The sequence below is a fragment of the Sciurus carolinensis genome, chromosome 4, assembly GCF_902686445.1.
Source record: "Sciurus carolinensis chromosome 4, mSciCar1.2, whole genome shotgun sequence".
Lineage (NCBI taxonomy): Eukaryota > Metazoa > Chordata > Mammalia > Rodentia > Sciuridae > Sciurus > Sciurus carolinensis.
In genome coordinates, this window is record NC_062216.1 from 169,671,238 (window position 1) to 169,689,764 (window position 18,527).

The following is an 18,527-nucleotide window of genomic DNA, read 5'->3' on the forward strand; positions in this document are numbered from 1 at the left end:
CCACAACTCGGTGACCTCTGCTCATTGGAAAACAGCCGAAGCTTAGGGAGTGATGAGGAGTCCCAGGGCAAGTTTCTCTGACTTGGAAGTCCATGCTCTTAACCATACACCGTTAGTTTCCTGGTGAATAATAATTTATTTTTAAATCCTTCCTGTTTATGTAGAGGCTTGTAGACTTCTAGAAGCCTTTTGAATGCTTTTCATCTTCCTTGACCTATAGAAGACAGCTCTGGAGGCAAGTGGGGAGGAGCAGTGGCTAAGCTCTGCAGGTGCCCAGCACAGAGGGGCCTGGTTGGCATTTCGAAAGGCGTCTTTGTAAGGAGGTCACCAAGTCTAGCAAAGCTGAGCCCTGCTGGCCACAGTGGGATCCTGGGGGTGTTGCAGGCTGCCATCCCTGCCTGGCAGAACGTGTGTGTCCTGTTGCCTCTTTGCAGACATGATTAACAAGCAGGACTGTAAGTACGGGGATAACTGCACCTTCGCCTACCATCAGGAGGAGATCGACGTGTGGACTGAGGAGCGGAAGGGCACCCTCAACCGCGACCTGCTCTTCGACCCGCTGGGGGGCGTCAAGCGTGGCAGCCTCACCATCGCTAAGCTCCTCAAGGAGCACCAGGGCATCTTCACCTTCCTCTGTGAGGTACCCGCTCAGCTGCCCGCCCCACCGCCTCCCCCATGGTTCAAGGCCCACGGAGGGCTGGAATTGCTCCCTGGTTCCGGCCATTGTGGGGGTCAGTCCTGGAACCTGTGGCTATGGGAGGCCTGGCTGCAGAATCAGTAGATCCCTGGACTGTCCAGTTGGGTCCTGAGGGTCCTCACTAGAGACCAGATCCTATCCAGTCCTTTGTTTTGAAAATGTGGAAACCAAGATCAGAAAGAAATAGTATCCCTCCCACCTGCTCTACCCTGACAGTCATCTGCCAGTCTTCAGATCCTCACTCCCACCCTCCTGGCCACGCTGGCCGGCAGATAACTGTCCCTGTGTAAGTATGGTGACCCTGGGGCTCGAGGAAGCCAGGAGCTGCCCGAAGGCCACGTGGCTAGTTGAGATCCACCTCTCAATGTCAGCTGGTCCCGATGGCCAGCCCCCCTGGGACCAGGCAGTCCGGGTGCTCATCCAGGTTGCCCCTAAATGTCATGTGTGGGCATGGTGTGGTTGGCACCGCTCGGCTGCCCAGAACAAGGGGCCCACGGCCGTGATCGCCACACCTCCCTCCACATGCTTTCCCTCCAGCCGTGCCAGCTTCAGTTTCTGCACCGTGGCTGTCCCCACCCTGGAGAACTGTCCCATGTTTCTGCATCTCAGACCCCCTGGGCTCAACTCTGATCCCAGCATCTCTACTGAGCTGTCAAGTCCCTCTCCAGAGTGGTCACAGAAGACTATGCTTGGCCTTAGGAGAGAAATTGGCTTATACCTCCTCATTTGTTGAGGTCAAGGGACACTGTCATGTCCATCTCTGTGGAGCAAGGGCTCGGGGTCTGGATTGCTGGCAGGGTTTGGTGTGGCTCACATGCTGCACAACCAGCCCCTTCCCTGACCCTTAGAGCAGGTGGATTTGGGCTGGCCCTTAGGGAGCTGCTGGCCTGGGGATCATGGCTCATAGCTATGTGGCAGAATGTGGGTTACAAAGCACCTGCAGTTCCTCCTTATCTTTTTTGGACCTTTATAGTGAATCTGTGGGACAAAGGAGGTATGGTGTTATCCCCAGTTTACAGTTGAGAAGACTGAGGCACAGAGACATGGAATAACCCCATGCTCCAGGCATTTGGAGTGGTAGGATCAGAGAGAGCTCGGAGGAGGGAAAAGAGGGAGCCAGGGCCCAGGTTATCTGTGAACTAGAGCCAGAGACACAAGGGCCACCAACCCTGGGATATTTTTCCTCACTTTGACCTGGGACAAGGACCTGCTGTCCTTCCCTATGTACCCGTGTGGGGTCCCAGCCTACCCCTTCCCCTGGTGGCCTCCCAGAGTCCCAACCCAACCCCTCCCTGGGCAGATCTGCTTTGACAGTAAACCCCGGATCATCAGCAAAGGCACCAAGGATTCTCCATCTGTCTGCTCCAACCTGGCTGCCAAGCACAGCTTCTACAACAACAAGTGAGTGGGTCCTGCAGCCTGGGGCTGAGGGTGGGTAGAGAGGCCCCCTGCGGCAGCTCTGATGGCTGGGGAAGGGCTGAGGCCAAAGAGGAGACTTGGGTGTCAAAACAAAGGACAGTCTCTACCTGGAAGGACAGGAACATGTTTATTGAGCAGCTACTCTAGTCCAGCTGTTGTCTTGGGTGTTTGATTATCTCAGCAGTTCTCTGGAGGAGGAGTTACTGTCCCTCTTGTACAGAAGGGAAAGCTGAGGCTTGGGAGCAGCTTAGTTGGCAGGCAAGTTGGGGGTGCCACCTCTGACTATCACTGTTAAGATTTCAGCATCAGACAGGGAATGGGAGGTGTGGGGTGGGTCTGGCAGCTGCCTTTGCTCCTCTTGATGCCCCAGTGTGCTGTCAGACACACCTGGATCCAAATTCCAGCCTGGCCCATGGCTGGCTTTATGTGGGAGCACTAGCCACTGCTGGGTATCCTCATCTGTTAGGTTGATGGCGATCCTATCTCCTAGGTTTTAGTAAGGGTCATTAAGATTCCTGGCCCACAAGGATGTGGGGGAAAAGGAAGACTTACACACTGTTGGTAAGATTATAAATTAGAACAACCACAGTAGAAATCACTGTGCCGGTTCCTCAAAAGACAAAGACTGGAACCACCAAATGACCCAACTATACCACACTCCTTGGCATTTATACAAAAGAATTAAAGTCAATCTACTATAGCTGTACATGCATGCCCGTGTTTATAGCATTTCAGTTCACAATAACCAATTTATGGAACCAGCCTAGGTGTCCATCAACAAATGAACGGATAAAGAAAATGTGGTCTAGGGCTGGGGATATATAGCTCAGTTGGTAGAGTGCTTGCCTCACAAGTACAAGGCCCTGGGTTCAATCCCCACCACCGAAAAAAAAAAAAAAAAGAAAATGTGGTCTATACACACAGTGGAGTTTTACTTAGCCATAAAGAATGGAATTATGTCATCTGTAGGAAAACGAATGGAAATTGAGAGCATTAAGTGAAGTAAGTCACACTCAGAAAATTAAGGATCATATTTTCTCTCATGTGTAGAAGCTATAGAGAAAAAAGAGAGGAAAAAAAAACTGGGGAATATCTCATGAAAATAGAAGGAACAGCTGTAGTGGAGAGGAAGAGGTTGGGAAGGAAAGGGAGGAGGTACTAGGGAATGAATTTGACTAAGTTCTGTTATGTGCTTACACAAATTTGACACAATGTATCCCACTATTATGTATAATTATAATATACCAATTTAAAAATTAATTTAAAAAAAGAGGAAGAAAAGATTTGGGGCCTAAAGGAAGTGTATCTAGTGGAAACCTGAGGGGAAGTTCCCCCATTCACAGGCACACCTCTCTGACCCTCCTGACAGGTGGGGTTGGGTGCCCTCTGCTTTCTGGCAACTCCAGGTCAAGCAGGCCCTCAATTGAAGCTTGAGGGGCACTAATAAAGCAGACTGGGAACTCTCAGGCCTAGGCCTGCCCAGGTGCAGGACTCCCACCTCTAACCTGCTGTTCCACCCGCATTCTGGGATCAGTGAATGGGGCAGCGATACACACGGACAAGTCTCTCTCCTCAGGATTACCTGGCACTGGGAAGGGCAGCAGCCCAGGAAGTGGAGGGCCGGGAGGGCTGCAGTCTACATTGTGTCCTCCCCACCTGCCCACCAGGTGCCTGGTGCACATCGTCCGCTCCACCTCCCTCAAGTACTCCAAGATCCGCCAGTTCCAGGAGCACTTCCAGTTCGACGTGTGCCGCCACGAGGTTCGCTATGGTTGCCTGCGTGAGGACAGCTGCCACTTTGCCCACAGCTTCATTGAGCTCAAAGTCTGGCTGCTGCAGCAGTACTCAGGTGAGGGGCAGGCCTGACAGGCCAAGGGTCATGTGAACTGGCCGGGTGGAAGCCCCAGGGCATGATGGCCAATGGAAGGGCCTCAGGAGAGCAAGTTCTTTGGAGGAGTTGGTGCATCCTGAATGTCGCAGAGGAAACTAAGCCCTGCTGTCAGGGAGCCTCTAGGCATGGAAGATCCTAGGTTTCTCCCCACCTGGGCACTGCCAGGGGAACACAGGTGAGAGGGAGTCCAAGCCAGGCTGCAGAGCTGGTCGACCCTGCTCCAGCTCCTCCACTTGCTGCCTGGGGACTGTCAGGTTAGGGGGCTCTCCCTTAGCCTCCATCTGCTCACCTGGCAAGTTCCATCCTAATCGCTACTTCACAGATTAGCAGGTGTTCACCCACTTGCTCATCTCAGAGAGATTTATTGAGCAGTTCTCTGTGTCAGAGGATTCAGCCATGAACTGGTCAAGGCCCTTACCCCAGAGAACTTACCAGGGGGCAGGACACGATATCCAAGTTGGGAAGTGAGTCCTGTGTTCCTCCTGACCTGTGATGTGCTCTTCTCCCCACAGCCTGTCATAATTTACTTACCAGCATTTTGTGTGTGTAGGAAAATCAGTGTCCCCTTAGGGATCGATAGTGGAATCATTTCAGATATGCATCTATCTATGAGCCACAGGGCCACAGGGGGAGCAATTCAGGTCAGATTGGGGAGAAGGGCAGAGGGCTGTTCTAGGCAGAAGGAACTGCAAGGCCAGAGGTCCCAGGGAAGGAGGAGGACTATCCGTGAGGATTATGGCAGTGAATGGGGCAGGGTAGAGTTGAGGCCCCAGGGTCCACAGGGACCCACGTGTGGAAGAGTCTCTTGGCCTTAAATGGATATACAGGCATGTGCTGCATGGTGATGTTTTAATCAGCGGTGGGCCGTATATACAACGGAGGTGCCATGAGACGATAGTGAAGCTGAAAGCTTCCTATCTCCAGTGACAGCACAGTTGTCATAACCTGGTGGTGCAACAAGTTCTCGGGTGTTTGGGGCGATGCCTGGGGTAAACAAACCTGCGCTGCCAGTCGCTGAAAAGCACAGCACAGTTATGTACGTAGAACTTGATAGTAAACAAATGATTGTCATTGGTTTATGTTTTTACTAGACTATACTTCTTATTGTCTTTATTGTAATTTTAGAGTGTACCCTAGTGTTGTTAGTTTTTAAAAAATATTTGTTTTTAGTTGTTGATGGACGTTTATTTTATTCATTTTTATGTGGTGCTGAGGATCGAACCCAGTGCCTCACAAATGCTAGGCAAGCGCTCTTCCACTCAGCCCCAGCCCCCTAGTATTTGTCTGTTTGTTTGTTTTATTTAAAGTCTGCTGTAAAGCAGTTTGCCACATCTTGTCTACCACATCTCTTGATCACAGCAAGGCCCGGTGGAGCACTTATCTCCCACTCTCTAGATCTGTGTAAGGACACTTTGTGATCTTCAAGAGAAGAGGCAATCCCCCAAAAGCAAATTTCCAAGGTCGTAGCCCCATCATTAAGCAGCACATGCCTGCAGTTGGCCTTGTTCTGAATGTGAAGCTTCTGGGTTGTTCTAAATGTGATGTGCAACCTTGGCAGGGTTTAAGTCATGGAATTGCAGGGTTTGATCAGTATTTTCATGTTGCTGTAGCTGCTGGGTGAAGACTAGAGGAGTAAGAGCAGAAGGGTGTGACTCAGGCCAGAGTGGTGGCAGTAGAAATGACAGAAGTAGTTACATTCCAGGTTTATTTTGATAGTGAAACCTATACGATTTGTTAATGTTAAGTATGAAACAAAGGATGGCGTCAAGGTCAACTCCAAGGTCAGAGTACCTGGAAGAATAGGGGTCCATGTTCTGAGAAAGGGGAGGCTATAGGAAAAGGAAGTTTGAGGGGTGCCCTCAAGGCTCAGAGTAGGACAGGGAGTCAAAGCTGCCTGTTAGACGTCAATTGCAGATATTGAGCAGGCAGCCAGATGTGGGAGGCTGGAAGTTCACGGGAGAGGTCTAGGCTATAGATACACGTTTGCAGATCATCAGCAAGAATTTGGGTGTAAAGTGCAGTGTGTGGCCTGGCTGAGAGGCTGCTATGGAGCAGTAGCCACAGAATAAGTGGACGGCGAATTGTGGGAAGGCACTAGAAAGAGCAGAGGAGTTGGGAAGAGGTGCTGAGCTAGACCTGGAGAGTGGGCTTCTATAGTCTAAAGCTGATAGGAATTCATTTAGCAGGATCCAGGCTACCAGTCTGCAGCATTTGCCCTTTGGGACTGGCAGTGAGCTGGTGAGCTAGGCTGGGGCAAGCATGGAGTCCTAAGAACCAGTGGGCTAGGGGCTTCAAGCAGGGTCAGGACTGAACCTCCACTGAAGGAGGAAAGGAAAGTGTGCTGAGCAGCAGGCTCAGGAGACAGCGATACCAACAGATGGCGGAGGGGGAGGCCTTCATTCCCATGTTGCAGATGAGCAAACAGGTCAGGGAGGATGAGTGGATTCCCTCCATCCTGAGTCTTACCATGCCCTGACCTGGCTGGGGTGAGGCTCCTTCACTTGGGCCTCAGGTATCACAAGCACCCTACAGATACCCTACCTCTCCTTGCTAAGTCCTTTCAGGGACACCTGTGTCTGCCCCCACCCTCCCCAGGCATGACCCATGAGGACATCGTTCAGGAATCCAAGAAATACTGGCAGCAGATGGAAGCCCATGCAGGAAAAGCCAGCAGCAGCTTGGTAAGTCCCAGGATTGGCATTGAGTGTGGGATCAGGCCCCACAAGGTCTGTCCCTGTACCTTTACTATGAAGTAATTTCATACTTACTGGAAAGTTGTAAGACAGTACAAAGAATCCATGGACACTCTTCCTGAATTCCCCAGAAGCTGACCTTTTTTCATGTCCCACACTTGCTTTGTAGTCTGTCTGTCTTTGTCGTGTGTGTGTGTGTGTGTGTGTGTGTGTGTGTGTGGCTTTGTCCTGAGTGTGCATGTATACATATACCCATATAAGTACGCACATCTTTTCACTTGACTCATTGGAGAGTAAGTTGCAGATGCGATGTCCTTTTACCGCTCAATACTTCCATGCATATGTCTTAAAAATAAGGACGCTCAGGGCTTGGGTTGTGGCTCAGTGATAGAGCGCTTGCCTAGCACGTGTGAGGCACTGGGTTAGATCCTCAGCACCACATAAAAATAAATAAATAAAAAATAAAGGTATTGAGTCCATCTACTACTAAAAACAATTTTTTTTTTAACTAAAATTAAAAAAATAATAAGGACACTCTAGCCAGGACAGTGGTGCACACCTTTAATCTCAGTGACTGGGGAGACTGAGGCAGGAGGAACACAAATTCAAGGCCAGCCTCAGCAATTTTGTGAGACCCTGTCTCAAAATTAAAAAAAAAAAAAAAAAAAAAAAAAAAAGGGCTGGGGATGTAATCAGTGGTAAAACACCCCTGGGTTCAATCACCAGTACCAAAAAAAGGACCCTTTCTTACACAGTAAAGTTATAACAGGAAATTAACATTGATACGAGACTATTATTCAGATTTTATAAATAATTCCTAAAATTCTGGCTAATGCACTATGTGAGGTTGTTGTCTCCTTAGTCTCCTTTAATCTAAAACAGTTCCTCAATTTGTCTTTGTCTTCTATGACACAGATGTTTTTGAAGAGCCAGTGGTTTTGTAAAAGGTCTTCCCTGTGGGCTCATGTACACCTTCCTTATGCCACAGGGGCAAGGACATGTTCTCTGCTCACATATCAGAGCATATTCTCTCTGGAATATTATCTCAGTTTGTCCTATTCCTGGTGATAATTTGGTTAAACTTTGATAACTTGATTACCTTTGATTAAGTTTTCCACTTGCAGATGGGGAAACTGAGACTTGGAGCACATTAGAGACTTGCCGAGGGGCAGATCCAGGCTCACTGACATTTTGCCCAGAGCTTGCCCTGGACCTGGTGCCTACCTGCACCATTCCTTTCACCCCATCACCCTCGGGTTCCTCCTTATAAAACCTTGCCTCGCCCAGCGCCAGGGCAGGGTGAGCTTGCAGGAGCTGATCCAAGCTGCAGCATGTCAAGTCCTGTTATGTGCACTGGCTCAATACTTGTGCCCCCCTAGGCCTTGAGATCACTGTAATAGTAGATGGCATGGTGGACACCAGGCTGAGAGGGGTGGTCTCTGGGACTGGGAGGCAGTGTGTGTAAGGCGAGCCCTCTGTTGTGTTCATACCCGAGAATGATACTCGCATCCATGCAGGCCTGTCCACTAGCCAAACTGGGGGAAAACTGGGTCCCCTAACTCCTTATGAGGCCAGTCTGAATGTGGCAGGGATAGAAGAGCAGGCCAGGCTGACTGGTAGGGCTGCTGTCCCCTTGGGCCTTCCTTTTCTAGCCTCCCTGTTCCTGTTCCTTTTCTTTTTCTCTTTTTCCTGACCCACCCCTGCTCCACTCTGGTTTCTTTGCTCCTGGCCAGGAGACCAACAGGAAAGCAGCAAGGGCTCAGACAGAACCAGCCCTCTAAAGAGAGAGCACCAAATCCTGGCCTGTCCCTCCCTCTGACCCCACAACACTCATTCCTGACCACTGGTGCTACCAGGGACACCCGGGACAGTCTGTAGACCTAGCTGGTCACAGGTGCCATGAGGGACTATATCCCCCACCTGTTGTCAAATGTCCCACCCTACTCACCCAAGTTACCATGCTGGGCCCTCGCTCAGGAACAGGAGATCTGTGCCAGGCCCAACCGTGACCCAGGCATGATGCTTTTCCTTGCTTATCATCTGGAGCGTGAGGCCAGTGGCTCTGTGAGGCCAAGGAGTGGGTGGATGCCAGGCAGAAGCAGCTTGGGCCCAGTGCCTATGGCTTATCAGTGTTATTTCAGAAAGAAACACGCGTACCTGCCTCAGACCAGACCCCTGTCCTCAGGCCACTTACCCGAGGGTGCTTGGTAACCATTCTGAGCCTGCCACTGCTCAGTTAGGTGGGAAGGATCCCACCTCCTCTGAGAGTGTCAGGGAGCTGGTGAGACCACATGGGCACAACGCCTGAGCCTGTTTGGAGCGCAGAACCAATGTAGCTGTTCCTTAGAGCAAGGTCTGAGCCACCACAGCCCTGGGCACCCCACTACCTCAGCTGTGAAATGAGAACAATACCTTATGCTCAGTGCTTCTCTTGAGAATCAAGAGTAACATCCAGAAATCATGAGCCTGCGGGTAATCTGCCTGCTCGAGCTGGCTACCTGCATCCCAGTTATTCATCCCAAAGCCTCGCCCTTGGGATTAATGTGTATATCATCCTGGGCTGAGCCAGGCTACAGCTTTCCCTGTGCCAGACCAGGGGTCAGTCAGTATTAAGGACAGAGTTCTTTCCTGTTCCAGGGCAGGCCCTGGTCTGGGCAGTGCTGGGTCACAGGGGTGTGGGCCACAGCTCCTGTCCTGAGGAAATTGCCATAGCAGGATACACGCACCCGCCAGTCTGGAGGAACTAGGCTGCCCAAAGGGGTGACCCCACATCCAATGATCACAGGAGATGGGGAGGCTGGAGGGTTCACAGAGCATCAGATTGGCCACAGTCACGGGATGGGCACTTGCCCTTTGCCTGGTCCCAGAAATGCAAGGCAGAGGATGGGGAAGAAATATAGAGGAAGCCAGCGTCCAGGGCTCCCCAAGGTAGACTCTGCTCTGCCCACCCCACCTTTGGGACTCCTGCTCTCTATAGGCCCAGCACTCCCGACCTGGTCAGTTGGTCAGTGTGCAGTGGTTCAGCAACTGTGGGAGCTCACAAAAGGGACAGCTCTGACAGGAGGGCTCCAGGGAGGACTTCCTGCAGGAAGTGGTACTTGAACTGAGGTTTTTTTTTTTTTAGTTGTCAATGGACTTTTATTTTATTTATTTATCTATATGTGATGCTAAGAATTGAACCCAGTGCCTCAGTCCTTGAGCTGAGTTTTGAAAGAGAGTTTCTAAAGCAAGTTGGATGAAGATCAGAGGCAGGGCATTCCAGGCACAGGGAACAGCATGTGCGAAGGCAGGAGGTATGACGTAGCATGCTACGCCCCAGGAAATGCAGCAGCTCCACAGAACAGACCGCCAAGGGAGTGAGAAAAGGTGGGAGCCAGCCAGGGAAGGCAGAAAGAGCCCTTGGTTGAGAAACAGGAGTCCCGTTCCAGGCCTGGCTCCCACACCAAGAAGCCAGGGCCCCTGCAATTGGGAAAAACTGCCTGTCAGTAGAACCAAGGACCTGGATGGCCCTACAACAGACCCCAGGACCTTAGACGTGGTACCTGCAGTGTCACCAACCCCTCTCACATCCCCACACAGGGTGCCCCAAGGACACATGGGCCCAGCACCTTTGACCTGCAGATGAAGTTTGTGTGTGGCCAGTGCTGGAGGAACGGGCAGGTGGTGGAACCTGACAAGGAGCTCAAGTACTGCAGTGCCAAGGCCCGTCACTGGTGAGCGTCCCAGCCAGGGGCTTATGCAGGATGGGCCACCGTGCACCGTGGGTGAGGAGACAAAGACAGGCTGGGGCTCTCTGAGGAGGTCACACAGCTCTGAGGCCTCACCCCAAGCTCTCCCCACTGGCTTCCCTCTCTCTTCTGCAGCTGGACCAAGGAACGGCGTGTCCTTCTGGTGATGTCCAAGGCCAAGAGGAAATGGGTGTCAGTGAGGCCACTGCCATCCATTCGCAACTTCCCACAGCAATACGATGTGAGCTTGGGGGCAGGCGCAGGTTGGGCAGGGATGGCGGGCCCTGAAGTACTTTCTGCAGCAGGCAGGACTCAACAGGTTCTCCTGCCCCCTGCCCCCAGCTCTGCATCCACGCGCAGAACGGCCGCAAGTGCCAGTATGTGGGCAACTGCTCCTTCGCACACAGCCCTGAGGAGAGGGACATGTGGACGTTCATGAAGGAGAACAAGAGTGAGTGGCAGACTTGCCCCGCATCTCCTCTCTGCTAGACATTCCTCCAGGCTCGCTGGGCCTCCCTCTGCCACCCAGGTGTCTGCAGCCTCAGCAGGCCACGCCCTCTGGCCAGGCACTGAGGCGGGGTGGCTTAACAACAGGGCCTGGAATCCCACAGCTCCCAAGTCTAGCAGGGATCATGGGGCAGAAAGGATGATGGGGAAGCCCCCTCACTAGGCACCCTGTTCCCTGGCCAGTCCTGGACATGCAGCAGACCTACGACATGTGGCTGAAGAAACACAACCCAGGGAAGCCCGGGGAAGGAACCCCAATCAGCTCTCGGGAAGGAGAAAAGCAGATCCAGATGCCCACAGACTATGCCGACATCATGGTAAGCCTGGGCCATGGCTCACACCTGACCCAGGAGGGCGACTGGAGGGGCTGGCTGGTGGGCAGGTGGGGAGCTGGCACCCACAGCAACTGTGCCCCCAGATGGGCTACCACTGCTGGCTCTGTGGCAAGAATAGCAACAGCAAGAAGCAGTGGCAGCAGCATATACAGTCGGAGAAGCACAAGGAAAAGGTCTTCACCTCGGACAGCGATGCCAGCGGCTGGGCCTACCGCTTCCCTATGGGCGAGTTCCGGCTTTGTGACAGGTGCTCCAAGGAGGGCAGGGTGGGGCAGTGCGGCAGGGCCTGGTGGGATGTAGGTGGGCCTGAGGACGTGGGTGCAGTGACCAGCTCTTGCTCCTCTCGGTCTAGAGATGGCCTGCAGGGCATGGAATGTCTCCTGCCGAGTGGTGGGGGGCAGGATTAGGGGGTGGGCTCAGACCTGCTTAGTCCCCTCTTCACAGGCCCTGGCTTGGATCTCCAAGAGCGCCAGGCATCTAGGTGCTAAATGAACTGAGGCTAAAGCGACCCTGGAGGGAGGGGCCAGGTCTCACAACTTGGGGCAGGAAGGCACAGAGCTTAGGCAGTGAGCCTCCTGCCACCCACAGGCTCCAGAAGGGCAAGGCCTGCCCAGATGGGGACAAGTGCCGCTGCGCCCACGGACAGGAAGAGCTCAATGAGTGGCTGGACCGGCGTGAGGTGCTGAAGCAGAAGTTGGCCAAGGCCCGCAAGGACATGCTTCTGTGCCCACGGGATGACGACTTTGGCAAATACAACTTCCTGCTGCAAGAGGATGGGGACACTGCTGGTGCCACCCCAGAAGCCCCTGCTGCTGCTGCCAGCACCGTTGGAGAGTAGGGTCAGGTCTTGGCCATGGGCAAAATCCTGGGGTCGGGGGTGGGGAAGGGGAAGGAGGACCGGATGGAAGGGTCAGGTCAGACCAGCTGGGGGTGGGGGGCTACCCTCATCAGGCACCCCCTGGCCCCCTGGGGTGCCGTCCATCCTCTCCACCCCCATCGCCCCAGGTGCACAAGCTGCAGCCTCAAGGGTCCCTGGGTCCTCATCCTGCTGAAACCTGGGCAGACCCTCCCCACCCCCACGACTCTCCTGGTTGAGGAGGGAGGGGCCTGGCTGACCCCTCCAGCTTCAGCCTACAGCTTTAACTTGTGTCTGCTCCTAAGGGGGTCCAAAGCTCAGGGCTGGGGAGTCTGGGGTCCCCACTTGAATCTGCAGCAGGAGGGTCCTTCTCCCTCTCCCCCTTCTCCCACCCCCCTTCCTGGGGGCAGATCAGGACAAGGGCAGGAGGCCCCAATTAGCTTTAAAACTTTAAAATACAGCCCGAGGATGGACCTGGGACACTACACTGGTCCCTTACCGAGCCTCGGTTTCCCGTCTGGTTGGAAGGCTGGGAGGAGTTGGGGGATGATCTCGGGAGCCTGACTAAGGATTCTGGGCTCTCTCTGGCACCACCACCCAGCCCTTTCCCTCCCATGCCATTAGCATAGATTATATTATATATCCTCAGCCCAAACCCCATTTTTCAGAACAGGAAACAGTCCTAGCAGGAGGAGTGACCTCTTCAGGGTCTCCAGCCCCCAGCACAAGGCAGAGCTTGATGAAAACTTTGGTCGAGTCTCAGGGCCAGTTACCATTTAGAGCCTCTGTGCTGGGGCCCCATGCAGTGCCCTTGGGGGCTAAGGAAGGGCTGCTCAGAGAAGCTGATCAGCACCCCATGAGGGATGGTCCCTCCAGAGAATGATCACTGCTGTGAGCAGCAGAGGTTACATCCCCAAACCCACTCAGGGAGAAGTGGCAGAGGGCAGGTTCTACACCAGGCACAGGGCATGGGGAGGGGAATGGGAGGGTGGGGGATGTGGAGAAAAGGGAGCCTGGACCCTGGGCTCCATGGGCCACTCCAGGATGGAACATGGCCCCTCTTTCCTGGACTTGTACCAGTTCCTCTAAGACTTACCAATAGGCCCATCTGCCCCAGCCCCTCCCTGATCTACCCTGCCAGCTGCCTGGGACCCCAGCTGATCTCCAGCTCCTGCCCCCACCCACCAAGGCCTCTCTCCCATCCTCTGAGGTGTCTATGTGCACCCCGCCTCCATCTCACCCCCCATGGGCAGACCCAGCCTCCCCTAGCTCCCCAGACATTCCAGAATCCCCCACACCATTGGCACAAGGAGTGGGGCACCCCCGGAAGGAACCAGGGGTTAAGGCTGGGGAGAGTGAGATGGAGAGAATGGAGACCCCATATTTCTCCTCTAGCAAGGATTGATAGTGCGTGATGATACAATGTCGGGCACTGGGGGCTAAGGAGGACCCTGTTCCTCATGCCGCCACTGCCCAACCTTCTCCCAATAATCGTGGCATGCACCCTTTCCTATTCCCTGCCCCCTGCCCCCAGCAAGCCAGCACTGCAGTTTGGGTGCTGGTGGCGTGGCTGGAGGGGAGGTGAGACCACACCCAAGGTGGGGTGGTGGCTGTGAATGTCAGTGATACTACTTGTTCTCCTGATCCGTGGTGTTGCAGTCTGTCGTCACCAGCCTTGTTTTTAGTGTGTATATATGTCGCCCCCGTGATGCATATATACACAGGTATTAAATATATCGCTCTATATAATATTATATATGTGTGTGGTATCCAAGGAATCACTTCTAATGAGGGCTAAAGATAAAGAATTTGGCCAGAAATGCAGCCATCCTTGTGTGATTAGGACGGTTTTTCAGGGTCCCCGGACTGTTTGCAAGGAGACAGGGACTGGAGCCATGGTTCTGAGGTGGTGTGGGCAGTAGGAGTGGCTGCAGCCCCCACCTGCACCCTGCCCGTCTGCTTGTTTCCCAGACCACCCCTGTCTAATATTTCTCTCACCCCCAAAGCCTAAGGGGGAGGAGTTCAGAGATTTTCATCTTCAGCCAGTTATCTTTCCAGGGGCTTTTGAGATCTTGGGGCTCCCTGACCTGGCCAGAGCTGCACCCCCACAGGGTGGGGAAGAGAGTGGGAGGCGGGGCAGGGGTGGGGGTGCAGAAAATGCTTTTAATGATGAGGGTAACTATTTCAAACATGACCCCTCCAGGGCCCCTAGCTGGGAGACTCAGAGTTCAGTCTGGGCCCATGCCCACCGAAGCAGACAGGGATAAGATGGCATGGTGGACATGGGGCCTGCGTGGGAGGGAGAGGGATGCTGCATTTCTCAGCTGGGCAGTAATCAATTTAATGGTCCTTTTAAAATGTCTGTGTATTAAATTTTAAGAATACCACACTTTAATATTAAATATCATAAGGTCTAGTATCTTGATAATAATGTAGATGTTTTAATAACAATTTTTGTCCTTCTTAAAATAAAATGAAAGAAACTTGCTTATTTTAGCCTTTGTTCTAGAAAATAAATGTGTGTCCTTTGAACCCTGTCCCTGAGGTGTTGCGCTCCTGTTCCTCCCTGCCTGGCCCTGGACTGCTCTGTGCTCTGGGTCAGAGCTGGCTGCTGCTGGCTATGGCTCAGACAGACATTCCCAGCGGGGAAGGGCGAGTGTGTATCCCTGTGTGCACAGAGGCTCACCAGGTTGGGCTCCAGCAGCACCAGGAAGGAGCCGCCCCTGGCCGGCCCTTCTGCAGCCAGCTTGCCGCCCTCCTGGAGGCTGCCAGGAGCACCCACACCTCCCTGATTTTACCACCATGTGCTGTGGTAGGTGCTTTCTGGATGGGGCCCCTCCAGGAGGGTGAGGGGGTCACACTATGTTTTGAAATTTGATCCCAACTGCAACCTCTACTCCTCTGGGCCCAAGGGAGACTGACGTCAGGTGGGCTCAGTTTCCTCCCTTTAAAAGGAGCAGATGTATTAGAACAGAAGTTCTGTATCTGCTGCCATGAGAGGTATTTGTGTGTGTGTGTGTGCGGTACAGGAGGTGAAGGGGTTCTGGAGTGGAGGGCCTACACATGTTCCAGAGTGGGTGCTCCCCAGATAGCCATAAACTGCAGGTAGAGTGGCCCCAGGAGAGAGGGTCAGGGGAGGTAGAGCGACCCCAGGACAGAGGTCCAGGGCCAGTGAATTGCACAAAGATAGGTATGCAGCAGGCATCAGAGGCTTCATGAATGGTGGGATGAGGAACTGAACAGCCATCTTTATGAGGCAGCTCGATAGTGCCAGGCACTGTGCAAAGTATGTCTGTTCTCCATAGCAGCCCTGAGAGTCTAACCACACTTGCAGCCAGAGAGGTTCAGAAAAGCTTCCAACGGCCCTCAGATAAAGAAGCAGAAAAAAGATCAAGAACCCTTGGGGGGCTGGGGATGTAGCTCAGTTGGTAGAGTGCCTGCCTCGCAAGAACCCCTGGGAGCTTGGTGCGGTGGTGCACACCTATAATTTCAGAGGCTCAGGAGGCTGAGGCAAGAGGATCACAAGTTCAAGGCCAGCCTCAGCAAAAGTGAGATGCTAAGCAACTCAGTGAGACCCTGTCTCTAAATAAAATACAAAATAGGGCTGGGGATGTGGCACAGTGGTCAAGTGCCCTGAGTTCAATCCTGGGTACCCCCGCCAAAAAAAAAAAAAAAAAAAAAAAACCTGGGAATTGGAAATCAGCAAAAATTCCTTCGGCACTGATATTCTGGGATTCTAAGCACCACTGGCCGCATGGTGAAAAGCCAAGTAGTGTGCAAGGTAGTTTCCAAAAGTGAAACAGACCTGCCCTCAGATGAGAGGGAATATGAGCTTGCATCAGGACCTTCCTTAAACTCAGAAAATGAAAGAGAGTAAGACAGGCAGGACTTCAGTGAACCCTGTGAACTAGATTCTTCAATTCTTGTGAATTTCCTTTAATTCTCATCTGGCCCTTGTTAGGCTCAGGTTGGTAAACCTTACCTAACACCCACCCCATCCCACATTCTGAGAACTTAAGACTGCTTAAGAAATTGACTTGGGGCTGGGGAGATAGCTCAGTTGGTAGAGTGCTTGCCTCGTAAGCACAAGGCCCTGGGTTCGATCCCCTGCACCGCAAAAAAAAAAAAAAAAAAAAAAAAAAAGAAATTGACTTCTCTCGCATCTGCCATCTGCTGGGGAGACCAACCTAAGTGGAAGGTTCTGCTTCACTGCCATCAATGTGCACTTATCTTTCTGCATCTTTCTTTTTCCATTTCACATATGTGGTTCTGCATACCAATGGAACCTGGATATTTACGGTCACTGGCTGATATCTGTGCCATCAATGAGTCCCCAGTGGTTGAATACAGGCCTGTTTCTTGGTCTTTACCCCTGTGAGTAGAGGCTGCGGTGAGACGCCCCCACCGCCACTCTGGAGATGCTGCTTCCTTGGAGAGGCCCAGGGCAGGTGCAGGGCCTGACAGAGACCTGCAGGCAACTCACTTTATCTCCAGAGAAGGCTTTTGAGGGTTCTGTCCAAAACCTTCATCTACATACTCCCTCACTGCCAGAGTCTGTGCAGCCTCCAGGAAAATATACCCAGGCTCTTGGGAAAGGGTTACCTGAGCCATCCAACCTACCTGACTGGTGATCAGTAAGTTTGTGTCAACCGCTGAGCTGCAAGAGTGACTGCAGTGGCACGGGTGGTCGCGTGGCCGACCATGGCTGGAGGCAAAGCTGGAAAGGATAGTGGGAAGGCCAAGGCCAAGGTAGTGTCTCACTCATAAAGAGCTGGACTACAGTTTCCTGTGGGCCGCATCCACAGACACTTGAAGACTTGCACCATAAGCCACAGACAGGTGGGTGCCACTGCTGCAACTCTGGAGGACCTCACTACTGAGGGGCTGGAGCTGGCAGGTGATGCTTCCAAGGATCTTAAAGTAAAGCGTATCACTCCATGTCAGTTGCGTGGTGATGAAGAGTTGGATTCTCTTATCAAGGCTACCATAGCTGGGGGTGGTGTGATCCCTCATATCCACAAATCTCTGATTGGAAAGAAGGGACAGCAGAAAACTGCTTAGAGGTTTGTTTTAACTAACCCTCTTCCTCCCCGTCCTTGTACTGTAACTCAGACAGAAGATAACAATGGGGATATGTGGAATTTTTAAAAACAGTTAAATGGAAAGGCATAGACAATTACTGTAGACATACTAAAAAAAGAAACATTTTATGTTCTTAGACTCGAAGTTCGAAAAGGTACCTTTTCATGTGGTGACAGTTGTGTGTTGATTGGCTAGGTTTCTCCCATGTTTTATACAAAAATGGAATTGATAAACTATTTTTTACAAAATTGTCTCAAAACTGTTCTGTTCATGATGTATTGGAAATATTTTGCTTAGCTTTTGAAATTATTTTAATCCAAAATCATTCAGAATAATCTTAAAATAGAGATTGGGAATATAGCTTTATCATGATTGATATGCCATGTTATACTGAATGTTAGATGCTATCAATTTGTAGTAATGCTCCATTATTTTTTTATATACCACTAAGGAAGGAAAACTCCTTGAATTAATGCCATCAATTACAGGATACATCTCAATTTCAGAGATGTTAGATTATGGAAAAATGTGCATTTAAGATTTAAATGAAGTAGATTTATTGGACTTCTTTACTGAGCACTTCACTATGTGTCAGTGCTTCACTAATCAAAAAATCTTATTATCCTCACTTTATAGACATGGAGCCTGAGGTTCACCAAAATTAAATGACCTGCCAAAAAACACTGAGAACAGAATGGAGCAGAGCTAGGATATATACCTAGATCTTACTGACTCAAGAACCCACACCCTTACTTAGAATTAATGTGAGATTTATTAAACCTTTCTGCTTTTGGCTTAAAATTCCAACTTTTGGTGGTGTTTTCTTGATATAGTAACATACATTAATTTGTACAATCTTCTGAAAATTATTTTTCATTGTCAGTTCCTAAGTAACTACTAGAAGATTTAAGTTAATGTGCAAATTAATGGTCCATCAGAAAATTCTATTTTTCTGTCTGGAAATCTTCATTAAAGAAGGAAATTTTTTGATGTTTTATAGTATAACACTATCAAAACAAAACTCAATTTTTAAAATATTTTATTATGGAAATTTTCACAAATACACAAAAATAAAGAGAACAGTATGGTTAAAAAAAAAAAAAAAAGTTTGTGTCAACCTCTTCTGGCATGTTCATTTGGATCCTAGAAGTCAAATATGCCCTGCTGGCCAAGGAGAGGGCAAGGCACAATGAAAGTTCTTAACCAAGTCCTCCCTAGGTGGACCTCCCAGCTCAATAATCATAGGGTCTCCTGCTCTCCTGCCTGGGGTACAACTTCCTTGTGAAGAGGCATACCTATCAACACATAAAGGACACCTT

General features: G+C 51.3%; 1 protein-coding gene and 1 pseudogene across 4 annotated transcripts in view; both read left to right on the forward strand.

Annotated features, from left to right (window-relative positions):
- Zc3h7b (zinc finger CCCH-type containing 7B) overlaps positions 1 to 14,665 on the forward strand; it is a 55,354-nt gene extending 40,689 nt beyond the window's left edge. For all 4 annotated transcript variants that reach the window (XM_047548948.1, XM_047548951.1, XM_047548949.1 and 1 more), the window contains 10 exons: positions 435 to 640; positions 1,998 to 2,098; positions 3,784 to 3,965; positions 6,603 to 6,688; positions 10,280 to 10,413; positions 10,564 to 10,669; positions 10,771 to 10,879; positions 11,119 to 11,252; positions 11,354 to 11,517; positions 11,859 to 14,665. In XM_047548948.1, the coding sequence (XP_047404904.1) occupies positions 435 to 640; positions 1,998 to 2,098; positions 3,784 to 3,965; positions 6,603 to 6,688; positions 10,280 to 10,413; positions 10,564 to 10,669; positions 10,771 to 10,879; positions 11,119 to 11,252; positions 11,354 to 11,517; positions 11,859 to 12,108 (1,472 nt within the window). In that variant the 3' untranslated portion in view covers positions 12,109 to 14,665. The remainder of the gene's footprint in view (positions 1 to 434; positions 641 to 1,997; positions 2,099 to 3,783; positions 3,966 to 6,602; positions 6,689 to 10,279; positions 10,414 to 10,563; positions 10,670 to 10,770; positions 10,880 to 11,118; positions 11,253 to 11,353; positions 11,518 to 11,858) is intronic.
- A 1,153-nt stretch (positions 14,666 to 15,818) lies between these two features.
- LOC124982389 (histone H2A.V-like) lies at positions 15,819 to 18,095 on the forward strand (annotated as a pseudogene).
- The last annotated feature ends 432 nt before the right edge of the window (positions 18,096 to 18,527 follow it).